We start from the raw sequence: 12,133 nt of genomic DNA, 5'->3' as shown, positions 1-12,133 counted from the left end.
GTTATGGCGTTGAACGCCCAAAACATGCTTCTTACTGGCGTTTAAACGCCAGTAAGGCCTTCCTCCAGGGTGTGATTTTTTTCTGCTGTTTTTTATTCCGTTTTCAATTTTTTTGATTATTTTGTGACTCCACATGATCATGAACCTAGGAAAACATGAAAAACAAAAATAAAATTAGATAAATAAACATTGGGTTGCCTCCCAACAAGCGCTTCTTTAATGTCAATAGCTTGACAGTAGGCTCTCATGGAGCCTCACAGATGTGCAGAGCTTTGTTGAGACCTCCCAACACCAAACTTAGAGTTTGGATATGGGGGTTTGACACCAAACTTAGAGTTTGGTTGTGACCTTCCAACACCAAACTTAGAGTTTGACTGTGGGGGCTTTGGTTGACTCTGCTTTGAGAGAAGCTTTTTCTGCTTCCTCTCCATGGATGCAGAGAGAGATCCTTGAGTTGTAAACACAAGGTTGTCCATATTTAATTGAAGGATCAATTCTCCTCTGTCCACATCAATCACAGCTCTTGCTGTGGCTAGGAAAGGTCTTCCTAGGATGATGGATTCATCCTCTTCCTTTCCAGTATCCAAGACTATGAAATCAGTAGGGATGTAAAGGCCTTCAACCTTTACTAACACGTCCTCTACTTGTCCATAAGCCTGTTTTCTTGAATTGTCTACCATCTCTAATGAGATTTTAGCAGCTTGCACCCCATAGATTCCCAGTTTCTCTATTACAGAGAGGGACATGAGGTTTATTCCTGAATCAAGGTCACACAGAGCCTTAAAGATCATGGTGCCTATGGTACAAGGTATTATGAACTTTCCAGGATCCTGTTTCTTCTGAGGCAATGTCAGTTGATCCAGATCACTTAGTTCATTGGTGAACAAGGGAGGTTCATCTTCCCAAGTCTCAATACCAAATAATTTGGCATTTAGCTTCATGATTGCACCAAGGAACTTGGCAGCTTGCTCTTCAGTAACATCCTCATTCTCTTCAGAAGAGGAATATTCATCAGAGCTCATGAATGGCATAAGGAGGATTAATGGAATCTCTATGGTCTCTAGATGAGTCTCAGATTCCTTTTGTTCCTCAGAGGGAAGCTCCTTATTGATCACTGGACGTCCCAAGAGGTCTTCCTCCTTGGGATTCACGTCCTCTCCTTCCCTTACAGGTTCGGCCATGGTGCTTATGTCAATGGCCTTGCACTCTCCTTTTGGATTCTCTTCTGTATTGCTTGGGAGAGTACTAGGAGGGATTTCAGTGATCCTTTTACTCAGCTGGCCCACTTGTGCTTCCAAATTTCTAATGGAAGACCTTGTTTCATTCATGAAACTTACAGTGGCCTTGGATAGATCAGAGACTAAGTTTGCTAAATTAGAGGTATTTTGTTCAGAGTTCTCTATCTGTTGCTGAGTGGATGATGGAAAAGGTTTATTATTCTTAAACCTATTTCTTCCACCATTATTAAAGCCTTGTTGAGACCTTTGATCCTTCCATGAGAGATTTGGATGATTTCTCCATGATGGATTATAGGTGTTTCCATATGGTTCACCCATGTAATTTACCTCTTCTATTGCAGGGTTCTCAGGATCATAAACTTCTTCTTCATAAGAAGCCTCTTGAGTACTGTTGGATGCAGCTTGCATTCCGTTCAGACTCTGAGAAATCATATTGACTTGCTGAGTCAATATTTTGTTCTGAGCTAATATGGCATTCAGAGTATCAACTTCAAGAACTCCCTTCTTCTGAGGCGTCCCATTACTCACAGGATTCCTCTCAGAAGTGTACATGAACTGGTTATTAGCAACCATGTCAATGAGTTCTTGAGCTTCTGCAGGAGTTTTCTTTAGGTGAATGGATCCACCTACAGAAGTATCCAATGACATCTTTGATAGCTCAGATAAACCATCATAGAATATATCCAGGATGGTCCATTCTGAAAGCATGTTAGAAGGACACTTTTTGGTCAGCTGCTTGTATCTTTCCCAAGCTTCATAGAGGGATTCACCTTCTTTCTGTCTGAAGGTTTGAACATCCACTCTAAGCTTGCTCAGCTTTTAAGGAGGAAAGAACTTGGCTAAGAAAGCAGTGACCAGCTTATTCCAAGAGTTCAGGCTATCTCTGGGTTGAGAATCCAACCACACTCTAGCTCTGTCTCTTACAGCAAAAGGGAAAAGCATGAGCCTGTAGACTTCAGGATCTACTCCATTAGTCTTAACAGTATCACATATCTGCAAGAATTCAGTTAAGAACTGAAAAGGATCTTCATATGGAAGTCCATGAAACTTACAGTTCTGCTGCATCAGAGAAACTAGCTGAGGTTTCAGCTCAAAGTTGTTTGCTCCAATGGCAAGAATGGAGATGCTTCTTCCATGTAAATTGGAATTAGGTGTAGTAAAGTCACCAAGCATTCTCCTTGCATTATTGTTGTTGGGTTCGATAGCCATCTCCTTTACTTGTTCGAAATTTTCAATAAGGTTGTCTCTGGATTGTTGTAATTTAGCTTCTCTTTGTTTCCTCTTCAGAGTCCTTTCAGGTTCTGGATCAGCTTCAACAAGAATGCCTTTTTCTTTGTTCCTGCTCATAAGAAAGAGAAGAGAACAAGAAAAGAAGAGGAATCCTCTATGTCACAGTAAAGAGGTTCCTTATTATTAGTAGAAGAAGAAAAGGAATAGGGGTGAAGAAGAATGGAGAATCCAAACACAAAGGTGATGATAGGAGCAGAGATGTGAGATGAAGAGAAGTGTTAGTAGATAAATAAATAATTAGAAGGAGATGAGGGAGAAAGAGGATTTTCGAAAATAATTTTTGAAAAAGAGTTAGTGATTTTCGAAAATAATTTTTGAAAAGTGTTAGTAATTTTCGAAAATAAAAATCAAAAATTAAAATAATTAGTTAATTAAAAAGAAATTTTGAAAAAGGGGGGAGATATTTTCGAAAATTAGAGAGAGAGAGTTAGTTAGGTAGTTTTGAAAAAGATAAGAAACAAACAAAAAGTTAGTTAGTTAGTTGAAACAAATTTTGAAAAGATAAGGAGTTAGGAAGTTAGAGAAGATATTTTGAAATCAAGTTTTTGAAAAAGATAAGATAAGAAGATATTTTTGAAAACATATGATTGAAATTAGTTTTTAAAAAAGATTTGATTTTTAAAATCACAATTAATGACTTGATTCACAAGAAATCACAAGATATGATTCTAGAACTCAAAGTTTGAATCTTTCTTAACAAGCAAGTAACAAACTTGAAATTTTTGAATCAAAACATTAATTGATGATGTTATTTTCGAAAATATGATGTAAAATTAAGAAAAAGATTTTTAAAAATTTTTTTTAAAATTTTCGAAAATAACTAAAAACAATTGAAAAAAAGATTTGATTTTTGAAAAAGATTTTGAAAAAGATAAGATTTTTTTTTAATTGAAAATTTGATTTGACTCATAAAAACAACTAGATTTTAAAAATTTTTGAAAAGTCAAATCTAATTTTTGAAATTTTAAGAGAGAAGAAGGGAAAGATATTTTTTTTATTTTTGAATTTTTATGATGAGAGAGAAAAATAAGAAAAATGATGCAATGCATGAAAGTTATGGATCAAAACAATGAATGCATGCAAGAATGCTATGAATGTCAAGATGAACACCAAGAACACTATGAAGATCATGATGAACATCAAGAACACATTTTTGAAAAATTTTTAATGCAAAGAAAACATGCAAGACACCAAACTTAGAATTCTTTAATGCTTAGACACTAAGATTTCAAGAATGCATATGAAAAACAAGAAAAGACACAAAACATGCAAATGCAAAGATCAAACAAGAAGACTTACCAAGAACAACTTGAAGATCATGAAGAACACTATGAATGCATGAATTTTTTTCGAAAAATGCAAGATGAACATGCAATTGACACCAAACTTATAACATGACTCAAGATTCAAACAAGAGACACAAAAATATTTTTGATTTTTATGATTTTATGATTTTTTTTTGAAAATTATTTGAAAAAGAAAAAATAAGGATTCCAAAATTTTTAATATGAATTCCAGGAATCTTCAATTCTTAGTCTAAAGCTCCAATCTGAGGGTTAGGCATGGCTTAATAGCCAGCCAAGATTTAGCATGTAAATTACATCCATTGAGGTGATTAATTGAAGACCAATCCCAAAGCAGTTTGGGTATGGCTTTACAGCCAGATAGGATTCAACATGTTTCATGAAACACTAGAATTCATTCTTAAAAATTCTGAAGAAAAATATATTTTTGAAAACATTTTTTTTGAAATTTTTTTTTTAAAAATTTTTTTTTTCGAAAACAAAGGAAAAATTTTTGAAAAATTTTTTTTTGAAAAGAAAACAAAAAGAAAATTACCTAATCTGAGCAACAAGATGAACCGTCAGTTGTCCAAACTCGAACAATCTCCGGCAATGGCGCCAAAAACTTGGTATGCGAAATTGTTACTCAGGTTGTGAATTATTGTTCGAAATTGATTCCCTGGAAATGGCACCAAAAACGGATGCACAGAACCATGGTCTAAACATATCTTCACAACTTCGCATAACTAACCAACAAGTGCACTGGGTCGTCCAAGTAATACCTTACGTGAGTAAGGGTCGAATCCCACGGAGATTGTTGGTATGAAGCAAGCTATGGTCACCTTGTAAATCTCAGTCAGGCGGATATAAAATAGTTATGTAGTTTTCAAAATGTAGTAATAGAAGAGGGATAGAAATACTTATGTAAATCATTGGTGAGAATTTCAGATAAGCGTATGGAGATGCAATCGTTCCTCTGAACCTCCGCTTTCCTGCTGTCTTCATCCAATCAGTCTTACTCCTTTCTATGGCTGGCTTTATGCAAGGGCATCACCGTTGTCAGTGGCTACATCCCCTCCTCTTGTGAAAATGGTCCAAGATGCCCTGTCACGGCACGGCTAATCATCTGAGGTTCCCGATCATGCTGGAATAGGATTCACCCTCCTTTTGCGTCTGTCACTACGCCCAGCACTCGCGAGTTTGAAGCTCGTCACAGTCATTCAATCATTGAATCCTACTCGGAATACCACAGACAAGGTTTAGACTTTTCGGATTCTCTTGAATGCCGCCATCATTCTAGCTTACACCACGAAGATTCCGATTAAGAGATCTAAGAGACACTCATTCAATCTAAGGTAGAACGGAAGTGGTTGTCAGGCACACGTTCATAGGGAATGATGATGATTGTCACGTTCATCACATTCAGGTTGAAGTACGAATGAATATCTTAGAAGCGAAATAAGATGAATTGAATAGAAAACAGTAGTACTTTGCATTAATCTTTGAGGAACAGCAGAGCTCCACACCTTAATCTATGGAGTGTAGAAACTCTACCGTTGAAAATACATAAGTGATTAGAGGGTCAGCATGGCCGAATGGCCAGCCTCCCATGGAGGTCTAGAGATCTAAAAATGATCCAAAGATAATCCAAAGATGTCTAATACAATAGTACAAAGTCCTATTTATAATAAACTAGCTACTAGGGTTTACAGAAGTAAGTAATTGATGCATAAATCCACTTCCGGGGCCCACTTGGTGTGTGCTTGGGCTGAGCTTGAGTGTTACACGTGCAGAGGCTCTTTCTGGAGTTGAACGCCAGGTTGTGACGTATTTCTGGCGTTCAACTCTGGTTTGTGACTTGTTTCTGGCGTTTAACTCCAGACAGCAGCGTAGAACTGGCGTTCAACTCCCTTTTACATCTTCTAAACTCGGCCAAAGTATGGACTATTATTGATTGCTGGAAAGCCCTGGATGTCTACTTTCCAACGCAATTGGAAGCGCGCCATTTTGAGTTTTGTAGCTCCAGAAAATCCACTTTGAGTGCAGGGAGGTCAGAATCCAACAGCATCAGCAGTCCTTCTTCAACCTCTGAATCTGATTTTTGCTCAAGTCCCTCAATTTCAGCCAGAAAATACCTGAAATCACAGAAAAACACACAAACTCATAGTAAAGTCCAGAAATGTGAATTTAACATAAAAACTAATGAAAACATCCCTAAAAGTAACTAGATCCTACTAAAAACATACTAAAAACAATGCCAAAAAGCGTACAAATTATCCGCTCATTAGGTTTCTAGAATACTTGGCGGATTGCCTGGTCCGTCCTGACGATTATCTGGTGTCCTTGGAAGTACTGTCGCAGCCTACGGGAGGAGGTCAGGAGTGCGTATGCTAGCTTTTCTAGCTTACTGTACCTCAGCTCCACCCCTTGTAACGCCTTACTTACAAAATAGATTGGTTGCTGAGTCTTTTCTTCTTCTCGCTCCAGGACTGTTGCCAAAGCCTCATCAGTTATTGCTAAGCACAGGTACATCGCCTCTCCATTCTTAGGTTTCTCGAAGACAGGCGGTGCCGAGATTATGTCCTTGAAATGCTTCAAGGCTTCTTCACACGCCGGGGTCTATTCAAACACTATCCACTTTTTTATCAAGTTGAAAAATGGCAGAGCTTTGGCGGATGCACCGAGGAAGCGGGATAGTGCGGTGAGCCTTCCCGCCAATCTCTGGATGTCTTTTACGCATCTCGGGCTCTTCATTTGTAAGATTGCTTTGCATTTCTCCGGGTTGGCCTCCACTCCTCTTTGGGTTATCATAAACCCTAAGAAATTTCCGACTTCCATGGCGAAGGCACACTTGAGCGGGTTAAGCCTCATGTCGTGCCGCTGGTGCACGAAATTATGATTCACACTTTTCACAACTCCGTACCACTAACCAGCAAGTGCACTGGGTCGTCCAAGTAATACCTTACGTGAGTAAGGGTCGATCCCACGGAGATTGTTGGCTTGAAGCAATCTATGGTTATCTTGTAAATCTTAGTCAGGAGATTAATTATGATTATCAGTCTGAATTGCGAAAAATAAAAGAGCATGAAGTAAATACTTGTTATGCAGTAATGGAGAATATGTTGGAGTTTTGGAGATGCTTTGTCTTATGAATGTCTGCTTTCCCCCTGTCTTCTTCTTTATGCACGCAAGGTTCCTCCTATGGCAAGCTGTGTGTTGGTGGATCACCGTTGTCAATGGCTACCATCTGTCCTCTCAGTGAAAATGGTCCAGGTGCGCTGTCACCGCATGGCTAATCATCTGTCAGTTCTCACTCATGCTGGAATAGGATCCATTGATCCTTTTGCGTCTGTCACTACGCCTAACCCTTGTGAGTTTGAAGCTCGTCACAGTCATTCAATCCCTGAATCCTACTCGGAATACCACAGACAAGGTTTAGACTTTTCAGATTCTCAAGAATGCTGCCAATGGATTCTAGCTTATACCACGAAGATTCTGATTAAGGAATCCAAGAGATACTCATTCAATCAAGGGTAGAACAGAGGTGGTTGTCAGGCACGCGTTCATAGGTTGAGAATGGTGATGAGTGTCACGGATCATCACATCCATCATATTGAAGTACGAATGAACATCTTAGATAGAAACAAGCGTGTTTGAATAGAAAACAGAAATAATTGCATTAATTCATCGAGACACAGCAGAGCTCCTCACCTCCCAACAATGGAGTTTAGAGACTCATGCCGTCGAAGAGTACAAAGTTCCGATCTAAAATGTCATGAGGTCTAGAATAAATCTCTAAAAGTTGTTTAAATACTAAACTAGTAACCTAGGTTTACAGAAAATGAGTAAACTAAGATAGATAGTGCAGAAATCCACTTCTGGGGCCCACTTGGTGTGTGTTGGGGCTAAGACTTGAGATTTACACGTGCCTAGGCTGTTTCCAGAGTTAAACGCCAGGTTGTAACCTGTTTCTGGCATTTAACTCCAACTTGTAACCTGTTTCTGGCGTTTAACGCCAGAATGCAACATGGAACTGGCGTTTACGTCGTTTATCCTTGAGAAAAGTATAAACTATTATATATTGTTGGAAATTCCTGGATGTCTACATTCCAACGCAATTAAGAGCGCACCATTTGGACTCCTGTAGCTCCAGAAAATTCATTTCGAGTGCAGGGAGGTCAGAATCCAACAGCATCTGCAGTCCTTTTTCAGCCTGAATCAGATTTTTGCTCAGCTCCCTCAATTTCAGCCAGAAAATACCTGAAATCATAGAAAAACACACAAACTCATAGTAAAGTCCAGAAATATGAATTTTGCCTAGAAACCAATAAAAATATAATAAAAACTAACTAAAACATACTAAAAACTACATGAAATTACCCTCAAAAAGCGTATAAAATATCCGCTCATCAGCCGCTGAAGAGATGCGAACACGTTCTCTAGATCACCGATGAGGTCCTTAGCCTTGGTGGTCTTTACCAGAATGTCGTCTGCGTACACTTCCACCGACTTGCCGATAAGATCGTTGAATATCTTGTTCATTAGCCTTTGGTACGTAGCTCTTGCATTCTTCAGTCCAAATGGCATCACCTTATAGTAGTACGTTCCTCCTGGCATTATGAACACCATCTTCTCTTCATCTAGCCGGTGCATTGGTATCTGGATGTAACCAGAGTATGCGTCCATGAAACTCAGATACCGGTATCCCGCAGCCGCATCAACAAGAGCATCAATATTAGGGAGGGGGAAAGAATCCTTGGGGCACGCCTGGTTGAGGTCAGAATAGTCCACGCACATCCTCCATTTCCCGCTGGGCTTCCTAACTAGGACTACATTCGATAGCCAAGTCGAGTAGTCCAGTTCCCGGATAAATCCCGCCTCTAGCAGGCCGGCCGTTTGCCTGGCCACCTTGCCAGCTCTTTCCTGGGACATTTTCCTCCTCCTTTGCGCCACTGGCTTAGCCTCCGCCTTCACAGCTAGGTGGTGCGACATGATATGGGGGTCAATTCCCGGCATGTCGGCTGGTGTCCAGGCGAACAGGTCGCCATTTGCTCGGATCATCTCCACCAATGGTTCTTTTAAGTCATGAGGGAGGTTCCTATTCACGAAGGTGAACTTTTCTTTCGAGTCACCGAACCTGAATTTCTCAAGGTCTCCTTCGGGTTCTGGCCTGGGTTTGTCGTCGACTCGTGCATCTAGGTCTGTCAAGAAGACTCCGGATGCTTCTTTGGACTTCTTCCTTAGGGAGAGACTGGCTTTGTCGCAAGCGACCGCCGTTCCAAATCTCCCCTGATAGATCCAATTGACCATTATCAGCAACAAACTTCATCACCAGTAGCTTAGTACAAATTACTGCTCCAAACTCATTGATGGTTTTCCTACCCAAGATGATGTTGTAGGCCGTAGAGTCCATTAAAATAATGAACTCCGCCATTACCGGCCTTTTCTCTCGGCCTCCTCCTATTGAGATCGGTAGGGAGACTATCCCATCAGGCTTAATAAAGTTGTCACCCAAGCCAACCACATCGTGCTGGTGGGTCCTTATGTCAGAGTCCCGGAGATCTAGAGCATAAAAAACGTTACGAAATAGGATGTTCGAATCGGCCCCGGTGTCCACGAGGATTCGCCTGACCAAACCAGTCCCCACTCTTGCTGTGATCACCATTGAAGGGTTTTCCGTTAAGTCGTCAAACCATTGGTCTTCTGGACCGAATGCTATTGGCTGAAATCTCCTGGGGGGAGGCGCGGGGTTAGATGATGATACTGCCAAGACATTGGTGTCCTTCCTGCATGCCGACTTTAACCTAGGAGCCACGTCTCTCCCGACCACAACATTCACGATCGTCAAGCCGCGTTCATTGTCCTCCTCGGGTTCTTGCCTCTGTCTCACAGCGCAGTTCTTGTCGTCGCCAGATCGACCGCGATCCCGCCTCCGAGGTTCTCTTATGAGGTGAGAGAATTCTGACAACTTGCCTTCCCGAATCGCCTGCTCCAGAGCATCTTTCAGGTCGAAACAATCTTGGGTCTTGTGGCCATAGCCCTTGTGGTAGTCGCAATAGAGGTTTTTGTTCCCTCCCGTCCTATCCTTGAGCTGTCGGGGCTTCAACAGGATGCCTTTATCGGTGATCTGCTGATAGACTTCAACAATTGGGGCTGCCAGGGGGTGTAGTTGGTAAACTTCCCTACCCGGGGGAACGGCTTGAAGGTTTTCGCCGGAGCTCCGTCCTTGGAGTGCTCCCTAGGCCTTTCCCCGTTACCGGGCTGACGAGCGTGGTTGTAGGGGGGCTGCCACTTGTTGGCTGCCATGACCTGGCTAACCTCTTCATCATTGATATATTCCCTAGCCACGTTTTAGATTTCTTGCATTGTCCACACGGGCTTGGTGGTAAGGCGTTTTCTAAAATCCTCGTTTAGCAACCCGTTCGTCAAGCACAAGCTGGACACCGAGTCAGTTAGGCCATCAATCTCCAAGCACTCGTCACTGAACCTATCCAGGTACTTCCTGGTCGGTTCGCCGCTTCTTTGTGTCATTCCGAGTAAGTTGATTGGGTGCTTCGCTTTAGCAATACGTGTGGTAAACTGAGCTAGGAAGGCGAGGGTGATATTCGCAAAGGTCGTCACGGAGCCTTGGGGGAGGGCATTGAACCAACGTATTACCGGTCCCGCTAGGGTGAAGGGGAAGGCGCGACATCTCACTTCATCGCCCACCCCTTCCAAGTTCATCCTGGCCTCGAAGGCTGTTAGATGCTCTTGGGGGTCTTGGGTCCCATCGTACCTCATGTCTGTTGGCTTATCGAAGTGCTTTGGTAGCCGGACCTCGAGGATAGAATGATGGAAAGGGGTTGCCCCCATGATTATGGGACGTCACGTTCTCCTTGTTCTTTCTCTGCTGTCTTCTCGGTTCCCCTCCGTAGTTTGTCTTGTCGGTGGTCGGGTGTAAATAAGGGGGTCTCGCCATCTTCTTGGCACCTCCCTGCTTTCCCCTTGACTTTTCGATTCTGATCGGGGGCTCGGTGTGTGTCTAGAACGACTTCTTCGGGGACTTCTCCCTCTTCTTTGAGGAGATCGGGAGCGATCTTGTCTAGGATCTGGTTGGTAGGGCTCTCGGCTTGCCAGCTCGCATTCCAAGTTCTGCACCCTATGTTGCAACTCCTGTATTATTCTGGCGCTGTCGCTGCCTGTTCCTTCAAAGGGGTGCCTCTCTTGAGAGCGCGAGGGTAACTCGGGTCATCGCGGGGGGGACCTTGTACGTTCGCGGGGAAGCCGCAGAGGCTATCCTACCGCTCCGGGGTGCCATTTCTCCTCCGCGTGGTTCGGCTCTGTCGTCTGCCTCCACAGGACCCAACAAAAAGTCCATTCAGGCCAGTCCCATAGACGGCGCCAATGTTCGGGACTTCGTGTGCCAGACGGGTCGGAGACATTCTTTGAGTGAGAAGGTGGGAATCGGCCTGGATCTGAGTCTGGTGAGCAGGATATGCGGACAGACGACCTCCCGAGTTGCTATGATGTAGGGGGAGCCACCTGCAATGACACTCCGACGTTTAAGTCAGAAATGATATAGATGGCAGTGAGAGTAAGGGAGGTAATGACGTACCTCGGGGGAGGGGTAGGACCCTCCCCATATATACCCTGTCAGTAGGGCGGGTCCCACAGGAGAGGTCCCTTTCCTGAAAGCTTCCTTTCCCAGCTATCACACAGCTGACTGCCAGGAGGTAGGTATCCCGAGTCGCAATCCGGTCGCGGGGTCTGCCAAATCAGCTAATCGGGTCCGATTGGATAACAACCCAGCCGGGTCGGGCCGAAACACATTTCTATCCTTCCAAAATGGTGACATTTTTCTAGTGGTCCTCCCTTAGTTTCTAATTTTATATTATTAAATCAGAAAATTACATACGATAAAAATAAAAAATTTAATAGAATTAACTTAACATTTAAACTAATAAAGTACAAATCAAACTTTTTAATTAAAATATTAATTATGTCATATGTCACTTTTACGTTAATTGGTCAATGTCAATAATAACAATCCATATTTGAGTCATCTTAATGTAGCTTACAAAGAAAATACGAATTTAATTTCGGAAAGATGTTAATGTTATTATAGTAAAAATTTTTAAATTTTTTATTTTGATAAATAGAAAATAAATTTTGCTTCTTTTTATAATTTTTAAATTTTTATAATTAAAATTTATCTTTCTTGTATTCTAAGAACACATGATTAAGTTTATAAATTAAAAAAAGTTTTTATCAAAAATATAAAAAATTATTAAAATTTTTAATATATTTATTAAATAAAAATATTTAAAATTTTTTACTAATAAT

The 12,133-nt window shown here is 41.5% G+C and overlaps 1 protein-coding gene and 1 non-coding gene across 2 annotated transcripts; one reads left to right on the top strand and one right to left on the bottom strand.

Annotated features, from left to right (window-relative positions):
- The first annotated feature begins 1,940 nt into the window (after positions 1 to 1,940).
- Positions 1,941 to 2,048, top strand: LOC112731338 (small nucleolar RNA R71). Its single transcript, XR_003167121.1, has one exon. It is a non-coding gene; the product is annotated as a small nucleolar RNA R71 (small nucleolar RNA).
- An 8,114-nt stretch (positions 2,049 to 10,162) lies between these two features.
- Positions 10,163 to 10,663, bottom strand: LOC112729995 (uncharacterized). Its single transcript, XM_025780119.1, has one exon. The coding sequence runs from the start codon at positions 10,661 to 10,663 to the stop codon at positions 10,163 to 10,165; it is 501 nt and encodes a 166-aa protein (XP_025635904.1).
- Between the last annotated feature and the right edge of the window lie 1,470 nt (positions 10,664 to 12,133).

The sequence above is a fragment of the Arachis hypogaea genome, chromosome 12 (genome assembly GCF_003086295.3).
Source record: "Arachis hypogaea cultivar Tifrunner chromosome 12, arahy.Tifrunner.gnm2.J5K5, whole genome shotgun sequence".
Lineage (NCBI taxonomy): Eukaryota > Viridiplantae > Streptophyta > Magnoliopsida > Fabales > Fabaceae > Arachis > Arachis hypogaea.
This window is presented reverse-complemented; position numbering and strand designations above follow the sequence as displayed.